General features: G+C 49.1%; 3 protein-coding genes across 6 annotated transcripts; 2 read left to right on the forward strand and 1 right to left on the reverse strand.

Annotated features, from left to right (window-relative positions):
* The first annotated feature begins 1,014 nt into the window (after positions 1-1,014).
* On the forward strand, positions 1,015-2,936 carry LOC120657703. Its single transcript, XM_039936114.1, has one exon. The coding sequence runs from the start codon at positions 1,051-1,053 to the stop codon at positions 2,386-2,388; it is 1,338 nt and encodes a 445-aa protein (XP_039792048.1). The 5' UTR covers positions 1,015-1,050; the 3' UTR covers positions 2,389-2,936.
* Positions 2,937-3,830: 894 nt separating this feature from the next.
* Positions 3,831-5,674, reverse strand: LOC120657704 (transcription factor TCP7-like). 2 transcript variants are annotated; one of them, XM_039936116.1, is made up of 2 exons: positions 5,066-5,674; positions 3,831-5,032 (listed from the first exon to the last, which is right to left on the reverse strand). In XM_039936116.1, the coding sequence occupies exons 1-2, from the start codon at positions 5,555-5,557 to the stop codon at positions 4,895-4,897; spliced, it is 630 nt and encodes a 209-aa protein (XP_039792050.1). In that variant the 5' UTR covers positions 5,558-5,674; the 3' UTR covers positions 3,831-4,894. The 2 variants fall into 2 exon arrangements, with proteins under 2 accessions (XP_039792050.1, XP_039792049.1); XM_039936115.1 differs by having other exon boundaries at positions 3,831-5,671.
* A 1,357-nt stretch (positions 5,675-7,031) lies between these two features.
* Positions 7,032-18,082, forward strand: LOC120657702 (lysine-specific demethylase JMJ25-like). 3 transcript variants are annotated; one of them, XM_039936112.1, is made up of 17 exons: positions 7,036-8,836; positions 9,746-9,898; positions 10,392-10,571; positions 10,659-10,789; positions 11,090-11,189; positions 11,296-11,428; positions 11,504-11,567; positions 11,650-12,433; positions 12,790-13,119; positions 13,380-13,614; positions 13,702-14,094; positions 16,627-16,685; positions 16,775-16,847; positions 16,946-17,016; positions 17,141-17,260; positions 17,365-17,432; positions 17,532-18,082. In XM_039936112.1, the coding sequence occupies exons 3-17, from the start codon at positions 10,509-10,511 to the stop codon at positions 17,773-17,775; spliced, it is 2,868 nt and encodes a 955-aa protein (XP_039792046.1). In that variant the 5' UTR covers positions 7,036-8,836; positions 9,746-9,898; positions 10,392-10,508; the 3' UTR covers positions 17,776-18,082. The 3 variants fall into 3 exon arrangements, 2 of the variants coding, with proteins under 2 accessions (XP_039792046.1, XP_039792045.1); XM_039936111.1 differs by lacking the exon at positions 7,036-8,836 and adding an exon at positions 8,877-9,133 and having other exon boundaries at positions 10,389-10,571; XR_005668271.1 differs by lacking the exons at positions 13,702-14,094; positions 16,627-16,685; positions 17,365-17,432; positions 17,532-18,082 and adding an exon at positions 8,938-9,016 and having other exon boundaries at positions 7,032-8,836; positions 10,389-10,571; positions 17,141-17,203.
* Positions 18,083-18,789: the final 707 nt, after the last annotated feature.

Consider the following 18,789-nt stretch of genomic DNA (forward strand, 5'->3'; position numbering starts at 1 on the left):
CTCAATGAGCTCATTGTACAGGCTCCGCCTCTCTGCGCGATCATCGTTGTACTTCTTCAGGCGCCCACCAGGTGATGGATCTAGGGTTCCAAGTGAGGGAGGGAGGATAGAGGAAGAGCTCGGGATTTTTTTTGAGAGGAGACTGATGAAGGCATTTGGGGGTATTTTGGTCTTTTCACGGTGGATCAACGTCCAGACTTACAGTAGAGACTGATGGAAGTGCTAGATAGGGAATAGAATTTTTAGAGCGAGGTGCATTCACAGGAAAGTTTTCAAGTTTGAGTGCTATAGAAGGAAGAGCAAATTTTTTGGACGCTAGAAAGGGAATTTTCTCTTAAAAATGAAGTGAAATGCGGTGCAGATGTAGAAATAGAAATAGAGCCTAGGGTGAGGGAATCAGCTGCTCCCGTTGGTGGCTCCGCGTCTTGTGCGGCGGCCGGGGGCGGCGTCTCGGTCGAGACCTGTGATTTGGCCCATCTTCTTATTAAGTGTAGACCTAGCTCTGACTGATGATTGATGACGAAAAAGACAAGAGAAGGAGAAGGCCCGCCCAAGGATGAAAGGAAACTTTGGATCCGTCGGCAAGCAGCGGATATCATCCATCTTGGCAGCATGCATGCATGCTGCTCTGCTCTCACTCTCATGTTAGCTAGGGTGGTAGTGTTACGTACATACTAGTAGCTAGTGTACTACGGTGACAATCTATTCATTCATCGCTGTTGGGTGGCTGGCACGGCCATCAGGCTCAGGCAGGCAGGTACCAAACAACACTCCAACCACCGAAGGAGATCAGCATGCACGCAACAGGTTGACACACTCACATGGACGCTAGCTTGCATTGCATCGATCAGATCACCAACTGAACGTACGTACTAGCTAGGTAGCTACTAGCTAGGATGGATGATCGATCACCAACGCTCAACTACGCACCATTACCATGCATTTACCATCATCACCAACCAAACCTGGAGGCCCGGCTCTCCGATCCCGCCCGCGCCTCGGCCTAGCTATATATACGTACGTACACACCATGAGCTCTAGTCATCGATCATGGCGGCCATCACCACCACCAACAACGACGACGAGGTGCTGCTGGCCTCCGCCCGGCCGTTCCTCCGCGGCGAGCTCGAGGCGGTTGACCCGGCGCTGCCGGGGCTCGCCGCCGTGCTGCGCGCGGCGGGCGCCGGCGAGTGCTACCACAAGCACGGCACGTTCCTGGCGCACCTCCTGGACGTGTACCGCATCCTCCGGCTGTGGGGCGCGCCCGACGCCGTGGCGCGCTGCGGCCTCTTCCACTCCTCCTACTCCAACTCGTACGTCAACCTCGCCATCTTCCACCCCGACACGGGCCGCGCCCACGTCCGCGCCATCATCGGCGCCCCCGCCGAGCGCCTCGTCCACCTCTTCTGCGTCGTCCCGCGCCACCGCATCATCCACGACGACCTGCTCTTCCACTACACGGACCAGGAGCTCAGGGACCACCTCAGGGAATCATCGTCTTCCTTGGATCCCAGCTCAGCAGAGCCGGATGATGAGCTGCCGGCATGGCGGCGCAAGCTGCGGTCCCTTGTCCCGGCGGAGGGCGTGGTGGCGAGGCACATCCGCACGGGGGAGCCGGTGGCGCTGCCGCGGCGGGTGCTGGCGGCCTTCCTCCTCATGACCGTGGCGGACTTCAGCGACCAGTACACGGACTACCAGGACGACCTGTTCGGGAATGAGGACGGCCGCCTCGAGTTCGCCGGCGACAACTGGGGAGCGCTGTGGCCCGGCACCGGCAAGCCGGGGCTCTGGGTCAGCGCCATGTCGAGGATGGCGGCGCTCTACAACCTCATCGCCAGGGACGACAAGCTGCTGCGTCGTCGTCGTCGTACTGCTGGTGGTGCCGGTGCCGGTGCCGGTGCCGGTGCGGGTAATAATAATGATAATAATAATAATAATAAACACCACCACCACGACGACGACGAGCTGGTGATCCCACCGGTGTTCGAGGGGTGCACCCGCGTGCTGGACCCGGAGGAGCAGAAGGCGGCGAGGGACCTCTACTGGGAGGCCATCACTGCTGGGAAGCAGCAGCAGAGATCAGCGGCAGCAGAAGGGTTGCTGCGGGAGAGCATCCGGAAGAACCCCTTCGTGGGGGAGCCGCACCTGGTGCTGGCGCAGGTGCTCCTCAACGGCGGCCGGTACGAGGCGGCGGCGGCGGCGGCGGCGCGCGGGGTGCGGCTGCTGCTCGAGTGGGGGAGCAGCTGGGACAAGCGCATGTCCTGGGAGGGATGGGTGTCGTGGGGAAGGCTGATGAGGGACAAGGCACGCCGCAGGGAGTGGCCGCGCACCGCTTGGGGAATCATCAACCTCGGCCTCGTCGAGGGAGTCGCCGCAAATGCCAACTAGCTAGTAGCTCATCATCCATCTCATGCAGCAGGATCATCATCAAGGATCCATCCATCTATAGCTACTGCTACTACTACTATTTAAAACAAACTATCCATCCAGAATTAATTAAATAAAATAATAATCCCATCAAATGAAATCCTAGTATGTATGTATGTATGCATGCATGTACTTTGAGTACTAGTAGTAATCGTCAACAAATTCAAGGGAATAATGAATAATGAATTTGAATAGCAGCACCAGCAGCAGCACCAATGTATGGTACTCTGTGTCGTCGTTAATATAATGGACGTTGATATGGCAGATTAGATTATATTTGGGGCTTTTTTTGGTTCCTCCATGACGATCCTGTTGCTAGTATTTTTTTTTGAGAAAATCCTGTTGCTAGTAGAAACCACCAGAAAGGCAGAAACCACCAAGCAACTAGCAGGCCACAATATACAACATGGGCCGCCTCTCTTCTTAGTTCCTACCCACCCCAAATATTAGTCTCCACATGACTTGCTGTACTTGTCCAAATAATAATGCGAAACTATTACTAACTTTTATTTTCGAGCAATAAACTGTTACTAACTCAGAAAAGAAATAAGTGTTTTTAACATGACAAGAGCAAGTGCAGCACTAGAACACCCACAGCTGTTTACAGTATTATACTGTTACATAAGCAAGAGGGGATTATATACAGTTTGTTTTCGAGGGTGTCATTGTAGCATCTGTCAGTTATTTAGTAGGAGTGCTACCTCATCTCATGCAAATGAGTGGATAACAAAGAAGAAACGAGAGCCAAGGCAGCAGCACTTCCCAGGACAAAGGGAGCACATGGGATGGGCGTACAAATACTGCCAGTCACTGCAAGAGACAAAGGACTGGTAGTCTGACTGAGAAGAAGAGAGTTGACCATCGTCACCCCCGTGTGATTAGATTAGTGAAATTCTTTTCTTATCCAAAAGACAAGAAGATGTCCTTAAGAAAAGGAGGAGCAGCAGAAGCCTTTTACAAAAGGGGTGCAGATAAGAAAGGACGGAGAGATCCCCCACTCAAACGCGCGCGCCATCACAGCAAACAGCAGAGGAGCAGGAAGAAAATGAAGGAAAAGATGATGATGATGATTAAAGGAAAGGAGGTGACACCAACCAAACCAAAGCAAGAAACAATCCTCCTCATCACAAGTTGGTTTGCCACCCAGGGCAGATGCATGACCCACAATGCAATGCAAGATTATTATTATTCGAATTCCAGCACAGCGCACATGCACACCAGAATTCCAATTGCAGTTGCATATCTGATCGAGATCGATCGATCCATGACAAATCCAGTCCAATCCAATAGGTACGGCAACTGAGCCCTCCTCCTGCCTCTCCCTCCTCAAAAGGGCTAAAGGTGGTGATGCCAAGGTGTATCATCATACTTAGTATAGTACTTGCGACCAAGACAGCGACGCAGCAACCAACAACAAACCATTTTATTAGACCATAATGAACAGAAAATATGCCATGGGACGAGGAACGAAGACGGATGCATTCATGATTTTTCTTCATCTTCCGTCCTTATTTTCATCCATTAATTCTTGACCTGATCAACAAGCAATCCGTACATATATAGATACAGATACATACATAAGAGCTGAACTGAGCTACCAACAATTGAGGACTAGCACACTAGTTATTGCTCTCAATCTCCCTCAACATTCAGGTGCAGAAGCAGTATGACTAATGGAATCAAGATAAGAGCACAGAAGGCAACAATCAAAATGACAGCAAGCAGACAGAGCGGATGAGCAGACCAAGTGGACAACTTACAGCCAGGCCCAGCATCCTTTGTTTGTTTGTTTGTTTGTGGTAAGAAAAGGTCTTTTTCCTTCCTTCCTCTTCTTCCCCCTCTCTGCTTGGGAGGGAGGGAGCTGAGCTGAACTGATGCACCAGCTGCCTGCTGCAGAGATGGACGACAATTTGACGCCATTTCCCTTGCTTGTCCAACAAAGAGGAAGTTTTCTTCTCTTCTTCTTGGAACAGCCCACCCCGGAGAGGAGGAGATTAGTAGTACATTTGAGTTTTGACAGCAACAGCACACACGCGCACACCTCCCAATCTCTATGACTACCAGGACAACATTTGCTGCTTGCTAAGCAACCAGGGGTGTAGTGACACAAAACAAACAAGAGATCTACTACTACTGACGAGGAATGGGGTAACTCATGGGGCGGGTGAGCTGAGCAGTGGACACGAGTGAGTGGAGCAATTTTGCAGGTGCGAGCAATTTTTTACCCAATTCGATCGGCAACCAAGCTAGCCTGTTAGAGACTAGAGAGGAAGGAAACCAGAAGCGAGTTGAGCTGAGCTGAGCTGAGTAGAGAGTAGAGACACGCAGGCAGAGTTGAGCAGCAAGGAAAGCAAACCGAGCAACAAGTCTCAAGCTAAGGATTCAAGGAAGAAAACCTAGAGTAATAAATAAATAAATAAAACCCTAGATGTGGAGATGCATAAAACGCCGATGGGGGTATGAATGTTCAGCGTGCGCTCTCCTCCTCGGCCCGTCCGGCTGTGGCCGTTGGAGCTGACCCGCCGGAGAAGGAGGCGAGCAGGTTGAGGTTGCCCTGCGCCATGGGCAGGTAGTTTCCGACCCGGGCTGCGGACGCCTCCCCTGCCATGGCGGGAGCCGCGGCGGCGGCGGCGGCCACCATCATCTCCGGCGCTGCCGCGAAGCTCCAGAGCTGGCCGAAGTCTGCCCGCGCCGGCAGCGCCCAGAATCCAGGGGCGGGGGCGGCGACTGTGGGCTCGGCGTCGGCGTCGTTGCGGACGCGCTTGCCGAGGACGAAGGGCGTGGTCTGCGAGGAGGTGGAGCGGAGGGAGGATGGCGAGGAGGTGGAGAAGGAGGCCGGGGTGGTGCCGGTGCCGGTGGCGGCGATGATGGAGGGCTCGGCCTGGCGGAGCAGCCACTCGATGGTCTGGCCGTCGGACTTGTGGCCGAGCTCGCGGGTGAGCTGGAAGACGCGGGCGGCGCAGATGATGGGCATGCGGATGCGGCGGCCCCGGCCGTCAACCTTGCTGTGGCGGTCCTTGGAGGGGGCCTTGCGGACGGCGAGAGCGTTGCCGTTGGAGGCGGGGACGAGCTGCTTGTCGGCAGCGGCGGCGGCGGCGGCGGCGCCCCCGTCTGCAGGCCTGGTGGTCATCCGGCCCCTAATTTGGTGCTGGGTGGGGGGTGGGTGCCAGTGGTGTGGCGGGACTGGCTGGCTGGCTGGTGGTGGTAGAGGTGGAAGAAGAGCTCCCTCCGCTTCCGTGTTCTCTCTCTGGGCAATGATTGAGGAGGAGGGAGAGGAGAGGAGGCCCCAGCCCAGGCCAGCGTTTGTGCATGACGGATGGGCCCCGCGGAAAGGATGGCCCGGATGTCAGGTAGATGGTTTCACTCGTGTTGGTATGTATTTTCGAGGTAGGAAATGGATTGGATTGGAAGACGGAGGGAGGAATACCGAATTCAGGGAGGCAGAATTTACCTACCGAATAAATATAAATAAATAAATAAATAGTACTACCTGGTGTTGTTTTTCCTGGTGACGTGTAAAGAAAGAAAGCTTCTCCTCCTGATTTCAATTCAATTCGATTCAGTTCAAACGACGCTGCCGCTGATGTTTTCCCGTTTTCCATAGGATATTTGCACACGGCATGGGAAATTGCCAATTCAGCGGTCAAATTAACATCAACTACCAATTACTAGTCAGCCAAATATATTTTTCTCACAACAAATTAGCACCAACCACCAACTACTACCAGACCGTTGACTCTATTCACTATTCCCTGCCTGCCAAGTCGCTCTGTTCGTTTGGCTTGTCAGACAACCAGCCACCAGTACTGTTCTCTCATACTAAATCAGACAATCAGCACTAGCCACTAGCTACCAGCTAGTCAGCAATATTGTTCTCTCATAATAAATTAGCACCAGCCACCAACTACAGCCAAACGAATACAACGATAATCCTGCTGCTGCTCTGGATGAGCTTGCTTTGAAGGGCGACTCCAGCCTTTCCAGGATTCAGTGCTGCTGTCTTCTCTAGCTTGGTTTGGTTTGCTTTTCTAAGGCATAAATAAATTAATAAACTAGACCACAAAAGGAAAAAAACAACTGGTTGGTTGGTGATACTAGCTGCCAAGCAGAGAAACTGGAAAGTTTCCCCTGCCTTGCTAGCAGGAGAGAGATGGATAATTGAGGTGCTTTCATTTCCTTTCCTTTGCTCCAGCTAGCTGACCTCGGTTCGTTGGGCTGGAGCTGGAGTTGGTGGCTAAAGTGGTGTGAGAGAAAAATACTATTGACTGGCTGGTGGCTGGAAGCTGATGCTGGAGCGGTGTGAGAGAAAAACACTGTTGGCCTGGAGGCTGCTGGAGCTGCCGAACAGAGTGATTGTTGAGAGGGAGGCAAGGTCGCATTGCCACGTCGGCTTGAAGCGAGGAGCGGGTGGGACACGTGGCGATCGCTGATTGCACCAGCACTAGGAGGCAGCGAGTCGCTCCTTCTCAAACCACCCGCACCGCGAATTGGATGGATCATGACTGCCATAAGTTTTCCTTCCTTCCTTCCTTCCGTGAGGAAAAAAAGAAGAAACGATCTGCTGTGTGTGTGTGTATAACCAACCAATGCAGACACACAACACAGCAACGAGAAACTGGACTTACAATGGGATTATTAGAGGAGATGGAGGAAGGTTTTACGATTTGATTGATCCTCTTGAAGAGAACCATCTCCTTCCTTCCTCCCTCCTGGAGGGATAGCAGCTAGCTGGCCCCAACTCGATGCGAAGGTGGGTGAGGCATCTCCATCCAGCCCGTACGATGTGTCCCTCGCAGCGCACAGTGGCAGCAAGCCAGCAAGGCAGTGCAGGCCTCCCAAGCAAGCCACACCCACAAGCACCAACCAAGCAACTGCATGCGTTTTACCGCCCTTCCTATCCGTCATTCGAGCCGTTATCCTCTCTCACTCACACAAACACATACACGTGACCCCGTCGATCTCTGTTGATATCCGCATAGCAGTGGCAGTAGCAGCTTCACCTTTTCACAAAAAAAAAAAGTAGCAGCTTCACCTCCCCTAAAACCACTGGCTCCGTTTGGTTTTCTACAATTATAGAAAATCAACGCTTTGACAGATAATTACGATGTTAAAACTAAATCAGTTTGCACTAGGAAAACTAAAGAATCTAATGAAGCATTTGATAACATAATTAGAGAATGGTTACTGTAGCATCACTGTAGCCAATTATCGATAAATTACAGTTATTAGATTTGTCGCGAAAAGTTATGCTCATCCCTAAACATGTTTTGCAAATAGACTTCATATATTACTCTATGCATGCGAAATTCTCTTCTCGGGAGACGTGTTCTAAAAATTTAGAACGGAACCAAACAAGCCCAGCAGCGTCAATCAATACATGATCATGATCATGGCGCCGATAAGTCAACAAAGCTCCCTAGACACGACATCAAGGAACATGATCATCAATTGGGTTGGGCCCCATTCCAGATTCACATACAGATTTTTACATATAATATATATGCAACCTAATTCATCTACGGGCTGCTAATCCTTAATCCAGCCTACTAGCATATATTGCTTGCTGGAATTGAGATTGGATTTTATCAAGTATTCTTGCACATTCAAAAGGACTATGGACTATGGAAGGCAAGGAACAGCTAAAAATATCAACAGTTTTTTTTTCTTAAAAAAGAGAACTGCACAAATCATCAGACGTGAACCATTAGATTATCTGTCAATATTGTACTATACTACCAGTTGCGACTGCCCTGCCGGAGACAGATTGAGATGTCAGTGGGCCAAGGAAAACAAAATGCCAAGGATAATATATAGGATTTCTATCTATCGCTCACCTGTTCTGTGCCTGGAGACAACGATTAAGATCCTCCAGAACTTGGTTCAAATATTTAAATTTCATTTCTCTACAGGCCAGGGAGAATAATCAGAGCCTAATCTACGAATGTCGCACACGAGCTGTTGGTGAGTTAATGGTAACGACAGATGAAAAGCAGACCATCAGTGCGGAATCTGGAAAAAGGATGACAAGTCGCGGGCGCTAGGGGGGCTTGGTGGGCGGCGGATCCTGTCGCTGTTGGTGGTCTGACTCTGCTCCGAGCTTGCGGCGGATGAAGGCCTCGAGGACGCGGCGCTGCGGTTCGATGAGGGCGGCGCCGGTGAGGAAGAGGCAGGCGGTTCTTCTCTCCGCTGCGGGTCGGGCAATGGGCCCACCCACCCTTGACCCAGGCGCCCAACTGACGTGTGGGGCCACTGAGGCACAGAGAAGTAGGCCGGCGGCGCAAAACCCCTCAAGCTACTTGCGATATCCTCCTCCTCTAAAAACGTCGGCGGGGTGGCGGCGGGCCCTAGGGTGCTCAGGGACAGAAGGCCGGCGGCCAACGCATTCTACGAGCGCGACACCGATACCGAGGTGTGCAGATTCTCTTCCCCTTTTTTCACTTGGGGCTGCATCGCCTTGAGCGATTCTCCCACTCCATTTCCGTCTCTTATATAGTATATGTATCGGACTAGTGCCTTCTCTTGCGGCTTTGCTCATTTGTTTTGCGATCTAGTTCGCCCGTCTCCATTGCCGCACGGCCAACTTCAAGGGGTAAACACAAGCTTTACACTATCATCCTGTGCGATTTCATTATTATATTTCACTATAATTTCACAATGCCGATGAGGAACGATGCAGTTTTCTGGGGCGGCCAGTCTATCACTTAAGGTATTTCTATTTTTGTTCTCTCTCTTTCTGATGTACTATGGGGGTGTTTAGTTCATTTTGCAAAATTGTGTAAAGATGTAAAGAGGGCATTTGAAGTACTAAATGAAGTCTATTTGCAAAACTTTTTGCATAGATGGGTTGTAAATCGCGAGACGAATCTAATGATGCTAGTTAATCCATGTTTAATCAATAATTAGCGGATGGTTACTGTAGCATCACTGTTGCAAATCATGGATTAAGTAGGCTCATTAGAATCGTCTCGCGATTTACAGCCCATCCATGCAAAAAGTTTTGTAAATAGACTTCATTTAATACTTCAAATTAGCAAGATTCCGTTTCACTTTAATGCGTTTATGGCTTTTTTGCAAAAACCTGTAAAGATCTAAACAGGGCCTATGATGGAAGAAGAAGCTTAAGTTTTCGACATACTGTCGTCCTTCCCCATTGCCATTTCGCGGATTCTTTACCAGAAGCCTCGATTTACTACAGATATATGCAACTTTTATTAGCCCCATTTTGGGCCACATTCTCTGAAAATTCCCCGCACATTTTTGTTGGATTGGTTCGTTCTGGGGCTGAACTTGAATTGATTAATTGCAATTTTGCCAGCAGGATGAGGAAACTGCGAATGATCAAGTCATCCACGAGAGGCCTAAAAGCAATGATTCTGGGAAGAAGAGAGGAAGACCAAGAAAGACAAAAGTGGGCGAACTGGACAGCGAGGCCCAGTCCTCAAATGGCAAAAACAACGGCCAAATTAATGGGGTATATTTACATAACATCCTCAGCAATAGTTGATATCTGAATGATTTTTTATCCACGTATAAAGGAAGGAAAACCTTACTTTTTGACGCAACTCCTCCTTTGTCCTCTGCAACAGTTAATTAACCCTAAGTTTCTACTATAATTTATTGTTTTTAACTCATAAATTATGTACCTAGCTACAAGATGAAACCTTTAAGTTTCCTACCCACAAAATGGTGAAATTTGTCCTGAAAAAAGTTGGAATGTGCAGTGTGCATTGGTAAGTCCTCAAAGGTTGTATTGTGCTATGTGCACCTATTATACTTATCATTGTGCCTGCAGACATTTAAGAGAACTCTGGTATGACCTAGCGACCCTGAAAGATGTGCAGTTTATTATCTAATCTTTGGGGATGCTAGTGCTTGTCATGTGTGTTAAGATGTCAGCAAATTCAGTCTGACCTTCTCTTACATATTTGAATGTTGTCAAGCTTACCATTTGTTTTACTTAGCAGGGTGATGCTGGGGCAGCAAGGGGCAAGGAGTCAAGGACTGGCGAGTTTTCGCAGATTGCAAAGAAGCGGAAAAGAAGAGATGTTGGGAAAGAGTCTATCACAAAAAAGTTGAAAAATATGGATAGACAGGAAAAGAAGCTCCCATCTGCCAAGGATAAAAAATACGATGCAAATGTTATGGTGAGCTACTCATTTTGTGATGTTAAGTTGTTTGTCGACTCGTTTCACATCTATTTTTACGAATGCAAATCTGTTTAAATTATCTAGGTAGGGAGGACGATTTTGACAGGGGAAAATGCCCTCATGTGCCACCAATGCCAGAGGAAAGACAAAGGAAGGGTGGTCTGGTGTCAGTCATGCAAGAAAAAGAGATTCTGTGTGCCATGCATAGAACTATGGTGTGTCATCTCAACCATGTTTCCCACTGATTGCATTGCTCACCATATACTTTTTTTTTCTTGCAATATGACAGTTACATATATAACTTGCACACAATAATGTCATAATTGACCGATGTTTTCTATGGGCATTAACTTTTTGTGCTTTACTGGCCTCCTTTAGTTTAACATGCTACCTTTATTGGAAGCACTTTGTTTCTAATACTTTGGTTTCACCAGCTATTGATAAATGACATGCCATGTTGCTTCATCTTGTATGTTGCACAGCATTCACTGACTCAAAACTGTTCTTGTAAATAGGTATCCTAATTTGCCAGAAGAGGAATTTGCTGTGAAATGCCCATATTGTCGCAAGAACTGTAATTGCAAGGCATGCCTACGGATGAGGGGAGTTGAAGAGGTACATGCTTAGCATCTCATTGCCAAATTAAAATATTTGCATTTCTTCTGCTATGGATTCAAATTATCTTCCGTTGTTAATGATTTATCCCATTCCATGTGACTAGCCTCCTAAAAAGGAGATTTCTCAAGAAAATCAAATTCGTTATGCATATCATATTGTAAGCTTGCTGCTTCCTTGGATGAGAGAATTGCGACAGGAGCAGATGGAGGAGAAGGAAGTAGAGGCTCAAATACAAGGTATGGTACTGTGGTTTTATGGGACACAGACTGATGGTTGTGGTTGCCTAAATGCCCATCTGGTTTTGTGGGCAGGAGTTTCAGTGAATGAAATCAAGGTGGAACAAGCTGAGTGCGACCTAGATGACCGTGTCTATTGGTTGGTCTATTTTCCTGTTTATTTATACTTTGTGTGATAAATCTAATGGCTGGCATCTAATCTGTCCTTTGCTCTACTGCAGCAATAAGTGTAGAACTTCTATAGTCGATTTTCATAGAAGTTGCAAGCATTGTTTCTATGATCTTTGCCTTAACTGCAAGGAGCTTCGCAAAGGTGAGATCCCAGGAGGAGAAGAGGTGGAGGCTTTGTATTGTGAAAGTAGAGATAGGAGTTATGCTTTTGGCAAGATTCTTCAGTCAAAGGATGCTAATAAAAGCGTCCCTTCGAGGAGGCATAACAACTCCTCGAATGGCGAGCCTCACAATGGAATGGCTGCTGTTGAGAAGCTCAATAACCATCTGCACCTATGGAAAGCAAAGATTGATGGTAGCATACCTTGTCCACCAAAGGAAATAGGAGGATGTGGCGGTACACTAATGGACCTCAAGTGTTTGTTTCCAGAGAAGATGCTTGCTGAGCTTGACAATAGAGCTGACAAAGTTCTCAGAAGTGAAATGTTTGCTAAAGCAATTGTCAGGAGAAGTGATCGGTGCCCTTGCTATGATCATTCAGGCAAGATAAGAACTGACTGCAAGTCAGTACGAGAGGCTGCTAACAGGAAGGACTCAAGTGATAACTTCCTATATTGTCCGGTTGCTACTGATATCCAGGATGATGATCTAGTGCACTTTCAGATGCATTGGGCAAAGGGTGAGCCAGTTGTTGTATCTGATGTTCTTCAGTTAACTTCTGGTCTGAGTTGGGAACCAATGGTAATGTGGCGGGCATTGCGGGAAAGAACCGAAGGCAAAGCAGAAGCTGAGCAATTTGTTGTTGTCGCATTAGATTGCCTTGATTGGTGTGAGGTGTGGTAACTCTATTCCTGAATGCTTTTAAGTTGAGGAAACCTTTTTTGGGCAATATATTCATTTTTCTAATATCATGCTGGTCATATTTATCTGGCTTGGATATAATAGCTTCAAATTTTGAAAGAAATATTTAAGATGGTACTGAGTAATGATCATTCTACCTAAAGGTGTGAGTGGGTTTCTGTCCCGAAGAAGAGAACATGTATTATAGTAGTATTTGCAAACTTCATTGCTTAAATTGAAGTTCTCTTTTTAAATAGGGATATTATGAGTCTCTGCTTGAATTTAGATGTGCCTTGTTTCCTTCTTTTGCAGCTTTATATGCAGGTGCTTACTATGCATACATGTTGCAGGTGGAAATTAATATACATATGTTCTTTTTGGGATATACAACTGGCAGAGCTCATACTAGGACTCACTGGCCTGAGATGCTTAAGCTAAAAGACTGGCCTCCTAGTTCCTTTGACCAGCGATTGCCTCGTCATGGTGCTGAATTTATTAGCGCATTACCGTTTCCTGAGTATACTGATCCACGATATGGTCCACTTAATCTCGCAGTTAAGCTTCCTACCGGTGTCTTGAAGCCAGATCTTGGACCCAAAACTTACATTGCTTATGGGTTCCACAAAGAGCTAGGCAGGGGTGATTCTGTGACCAAGCTTCACTGTGACATATCTGATGCGGTATGTTATGTTTATTTGTGATTATGTTCTTCTCGTTTTGTTCTACATGAGGTTTTAGTGCTGAGCGAAATTGACTTCAGCCAGGTCCCTGGGTACTGTCCACTTACTAGATCTTGCTCTCCCAGCAGATGTTTTCCGTTGCTGGGTACCTAGCTCATTTGTTGACCTTTTAATGGTTTTTATTTCTTATCTATCAGTTTATTGGATCTTGTTAGCTAACAAGGTCAATATTGATTGTGGAAGTTGTGTGATTTAACCAGGTAAATATCTTAACACACACAGCTGAAGCGACTTGTCAGACTAGTCTTTGCCAAATTGAAAAAATCCAACAAGACATGCGGGCGCAAGATCTTCAGGAATTATATGGGGGTCTAGAATTCAGCACTGATCTCAGGTCACAATCTCCAATTAAAAAGAGGGATAAAGCTGATTATGAAGCACCAAATACCTCATATAGTAGGGAAGACAATCATGCCAATAAATCCAGTTTTAATGGTTTGTAACACAAATTTACTTTTGGTAATGATTGGGCTATTCTGTTTGTTTTAATGCCTTGTGGCATTTCTTGCATGCCTCATGCAGGTTTGGACATCAATGCTTTACCACCTGACGATTCTGAAAGCCATACGGTGGATAAAGAGTCATCTCATGAATCTGTTTCACGAAGTGAACTAGGGCAGTGCCCAGATCAAAGTAATGAGGTCAATGCATCTCATAAGATGCATAATGGATCTCATTGCATTTCAGATGGTATTGACATGGGACAGAATGGAAAGAGATCTAGAGGTGGAACTCTCAAGGAAGATGGCACCGAATCTCAAGAAGAGAAACCTACAAAGGTTGATTGCAATGGCACTGATGCAAAACTAATTTCCAAAGACATTCAGGAAAAGCCTGCTGCGGGGGAAGGCTCAGAGAACACAGGCGGTGCTTTATGGGATATCTTCCGTAGAGAGGATTCCGAGAAATTACAAGATGTAGAATAATAGGATTGGTGTAATTGATGGATGTATTGCATTGAGGTCTCGGTCGGTATATATTGGGGTACATGACTTGGAGGGCAAGCCTCCTACTGTATGGTAGAGTCCGGATACAATTTTAACTACCTATTATAGAGATATCCCAAATATACTCTAATATCCCTCCGCAGTCACAGCGGGAGCACCGCAGACGGTGATACTGGAGAAGAAGCCGAAAGCAAGAGCCAATGAACTAACATCCCCCCGCAGTCATAACGTCGGTGTGGTGCGGATGCTGCGACTGGAGAGAAAACCGGCGAGTAACTCATGCGGATGGTAGCCCTTTGTGCCGATGTCGAGATAGCCGAGCTGAAGGAGCCATGGTTGAAGATGCCGTGCGTAGAGTAGTCGTGGTCGACGTAGAGCTGTTGAAGGCGCCGAAGACGAGGTAGCCGTACATGAAGCCGCGGGCGCACGAGGAGGCGCCATGGTGGTGGCGTAATGGAGAAGACGCCGGAGACGAAGACGGCGACGCGTCGAGGCAGTCGAAGAGAGAGTCGATGCCGCAATCGACGCAGACACGCCATCGAGCGACACATCCCCGGGTTTGCCAGACCCGTGAATGCATCGGGGACGATGGCACGCACTGGTGTTGCCAAGACTGGACGTGCGAGGGAGAGTGCACCACCAAGACGCCGTTGTCTGAGGGACCAGCAGAGAAGGCCTCCACGACGGTCGCAGGCGCAGAAGAACGGCGAGGAAGATGCCGATGCAGCCCGCAGTTGCTGGAGTAGACGAAGGGGTAGAAGTGGACGGCGACGAGGTGGTGCTGGACGAAGCGACGAGGTAACCCTGGACGATCTGGCGCAAGGCCTGATGAACCGGAGGACGGGGCGGCGGAGCTCGAAGAAGGCGACGAAGAACTCGAACAGCTCGGTGAAGACCATGTGCGCGCAAGGCGCGCATTGACGTAGTCGTAGACGATGTCGAATATGCGGTCGAAGTGGCCGGCGTGGACGAAGTCAAGGACGTAGTCGGTGGCGGTGAAGATGCAACGACGAGGAACACCACGGACGGTACCGCTACTGCCCGAAGAGGCGAAGCAGCAACCACCCTCCATACTCGGGGAAGAGGCATGCAATACGATGACGGAGTCACAGGAGCCAGGTGGATCGCGCACGTCGGCTGATCAGACCGAGTATGTGCGAGGCGAGACGACGATGGGCGAAGTCGGTGGAGGCGTCCCGATCGGTGGAGGCGATGACGAGCCGACGAAGATCGACGTGCGGACGAGGCGACGAGGTGGGCGGCACAGATGGGCGTCCCCTAGGGCACTGTTCATGTCGCTATGCCGCACAGTCGAAGACGAAGAAGAGGCCGGTGAAGGCGATGCTGATGTTGAAGTAGAGGCGTACGGTCGACGGGCAGTGGGCGACTCAATCTCGAGCAGTGATCGAGTAAAAAATCAGAGAAACTAACCAAAAAATCAGCAGCAATATCTCGTGTGAACCTCCAGGGTGCGCGTAGCACAAGCCCTCATCCTCATCTTATCTCTTCACTCTCACCAGACGCGGTCAAACCAGCGAGTGAGGGAGAAACAGAGAGGCTCGAGCGGCCTAGGTGACGGCGATGAAGAAGTGACGAGGGATCCTGCTCGGTCGGCGGCGGCGGAGGGGTCCCGCCGGCGGATCTCGCCGGGCAACAGGTGATGCCTAGAGTACGGAGAAGATCCCGCCAGGGAAGGGGGTGACGGCTCCGGCGGGATGGCCCGTCGGCTTGTAGGAGCGGCGGCGGATCCCACCGGGGTGTACGGATTGCCGTCGGGAGCGGCGCCGGCGGATCCCGCAGGGATGGCGGCTCCCCGCCAGGGCGGCGGCAAGTCCCGCAGGGGCGGCGACAAGTCCCGCAGGAGGAACGGCGGATCCCGCAGGAGGAACGTTGGATCCAGGGGCGCCGGCGGATCCCGTCGGTGCGGGTGGAAGCGGAGGTGCTGCCGTGGAGTCCGTCGGCGATGAGATGGACACGCCGCGCAAGGACCCCTGTTGCCACCACGGCAGCAAGGGGATGAGCATGGGCATCGTGGGTAGGCCGCGGTTGCCACCACGGCAGCACGGGGTGGCGATGTCGTCGACGGCTCCCATGACAGATGACGAGGTACATCGGGATCTGCTGCTGCTAGACGCAAGGACGCCGGCGGATTAACTCGATCCGCCGCGACGGAGGGCGTTGCCCCCGGCGGAGGTCATGAGCGACCTCCCCGGGGGCGCGCTGGCTGCGCGCCGTGGGGAACAGGTGGGGCGGCGGCGGCGCGAGAGGAGGGGCACCGGCAGCCCTAGGGTTAGGGCAGCGGAAAAAAAAATCGAGTTTTGGCTCTATACCATGTAGGAGAATAGAGATGCGTATAATGTTGTGGATTATTGCATTGAGGCCTCAGCCGGTATATATTGGGGTACATGACTTGGAGGGCAAGCCTCCTACTGTATGGTAGAGTCCGGATACAATTCTAACTAACTATTATAGAGATATCCCAAATATACTCTAATACAAGATTATCTTAGGAAACATTCCTCAGAATTCAGGCATATTCACTGCAATTCTGTTAAGCAGGTCATATTCTTGTTGCAGTCATTAAAGAACTATTTTCCTTCTTACTTTTCTATGCTGACCAACAATCACTGTTCATGTTAAATGAACAGGTTATTCACCCAATTCACGACCAGAGTTTCTACTTAACTGCAGAGCATAAGAGAAAGCTCAAGAAAGAATATGGTCAGAAAAAAATGCCACCCCCCGTGCCTTGAAATCTCTTGAATGATGTGTATCTGAAAATGACGTGCCCTTCTCGTCTGTTGGCTTCCCTGCTTTAGGTATTGAACCCTGGACATTTGAACAGAAGCTTGGCGAAGCAGTTTTCATTCCCGCTGGATGTCCTCATCAAGTGAGAAATCCAGTTCAATTTTTACTCTCGTTTTGGTGTGGGATCAAATATATTTTTTTTTCAAAAGACGATGTGGGATCAAATATCATCGTTCTGACTGATGGAACCATGTCCATCTGTGCAGTCTTGCATCAAAGTTGCACTGGACTTTGTTTCCCCTGAAAATGTTGGTGAGTGTATCAAGTTGACTGGGGAGTTTAGACGACTTCCTTCTTCCCACAGAGCTAATGAAGATAAACTAGAGGTTAGCATTAATTGTGTATTGCCAGTGATCTGGTTTGCGGTATGGTATTGGTGTGTAGTAGTATGATGTGATGACTAACCTGTAGTCGTACATGTTGTCATCAGATCAAGAAGGTGGCTCTTCATGCTCTGAACGAAGTGGTAAACTTTTTGGATTCTTGTTCTTCAGAAGGGTAAGGAACACTGAGCAGTCATATTTTTCTGCCGTGAAAATCGACGTATAGCTGTCGGAGACATTTTGATGACTGATCATGCTGTGACTGATTTGGCAGGTTGGAGAGCGGGGCTGGTGAACCCAGCAATGTAGCTAAATCATCTGTAGAGGAGAAGCCGGTGCCACCGAAAGGGCAGGGCAGTCGCCGAAGAGGTGTAGTGCCGCAAGGAGACGATCCAAAGAGTGAAGGAGACAGCGGCAAGCAGAGTGAAGAAGTTACTGTCGAGAACCCAAGAGGCGTGGTCGCCCAGCAAGCTCCCGCAAGCGTGGACATTGATTCCTTATGTTTGGACTGGGGATGATGATGATGCATTTTGGAAGGAGCAGAGGTTGTTGGCAGAGTAGTGATGAAGTCATGCATCAGTCACCGCAGACCCCATTAGCGGTGTCTGGGTTTTGTTTGGCCGGCTAGTCATGGCAGACGCCATTATGGTGTCTGAATTTTGTTGAAGTACGGTGATGGCCGGCCGACACCGATCGATGGAGAATCATTGGTCAAGTAGACTGACCATCTCCTGTAGATGTAGCAAGCAGCTGGCGGTAGCAGCGCATTTGTAGTTTTGTACTGGGCTGGAGTATGATGCTATGCTGATGTTTGGGCAATTGATATGGACTCGAGTAGTATTGCTGTGGCTGTCTGGAGGTTAAGTGCAATGCGATGGTGGTGCTGCCTGTGACCTGTAGACCCTAGTCCTGCCTGGTATCAGGTGGCATCATGCTGCCAGTATTCTGTGGGCCGACATAACCAGTTCACTCACAGCCCAAAGGCCTCTCTCTGCATAGCAGCTAAGCCACTCACTCAGCCAGGGCGCTTCCACCAGCGGCTAGCAAGAGGTCTAGCAGGCAGGGTAGGATAATACCACACTGCTCGGACAGCGAGCACCATCTCAGTATATTAAAACAGACTTGTGGTCTAGAAGCACGAGCAGTGAGGAAATGCACCAGTGCTGGTGGGTCCAGTACGATATCCTGATTATCCTAGGATGATAGGCGCGACTCTGAGCTTGATTTTTTTTTGGCATCCATCGCCATGGGCCAAGAGAAAAGAAAAAAAAATATAAACAAGAAAGGGAAAAATCAATAACTCTAATTTCAATCTGGTAGCTTCTTTTACCAAACTACACAGCAACAGATGAAGCTGTCATGCCACACAAACACTGAAACCAGGCATGCCATTTAAGATAGTTGATTCCAGATTACCAGGTAAATCTCAACGCGATCAACATTCCTGCCGGACAATTCTTAAGGCGTCACCGTACACAACCCCCTTCAATATGCGGTTTCAGACTGCACACAATTTGTCAGCCAACTTTGTC

This window comes from Panicum virgatum, chromosome 1N (assembly GCF_016808335.1).
Source record: "Panicum virgatum strain AP13 chromosome 1N, P.virgatum_v5, whole genome shotgun sequence".
In the NCBI taxonomy this organism is placed as follows: Eukaryota; Viridiplantae; Streptophyta; class Magnoliopsida; order Poales; family Poaceae; genus Panicum; species Panicum virgatum.

Bases quoted from the DNA above. Each gene is read 5' to 3' on its own strand.
- LOC120657704 (XM_039936115.1), bottom strand. From the start codon at position 5,557: ATGACCACCAGGCCTGCAGACGGGGGCGCCGCCGCCGCCGCCGCCGCT.
- LOC120657702 (XM_039936111.1), top strand. From the start codon at position 9,098: ATGCAGTTTTCTGGGGCGGCCAGTCTATCACTTAAG. The intron at 11,568-11,649 runs GTTGGTCTATTT...GCTCTACTGCAG, and splicing joins CTAGATGACCGTGTCTATTG to CAATAAGTGTAGAACTTCTA. The intron at 14,095-16,626 runs ATGTAGAATAAT...CTCTAATACAAG, and splicing joins GGATTCCGAGAAATTACAAG to ATTATCTTAGGAAACATTCC.
- LOC120657703 (XM_039936114.1), top strand. From the start codon at position 1,051: ATGGCGGCCATCACCACCACCAACAACGACGACGAGGTGCTGCTGGCC.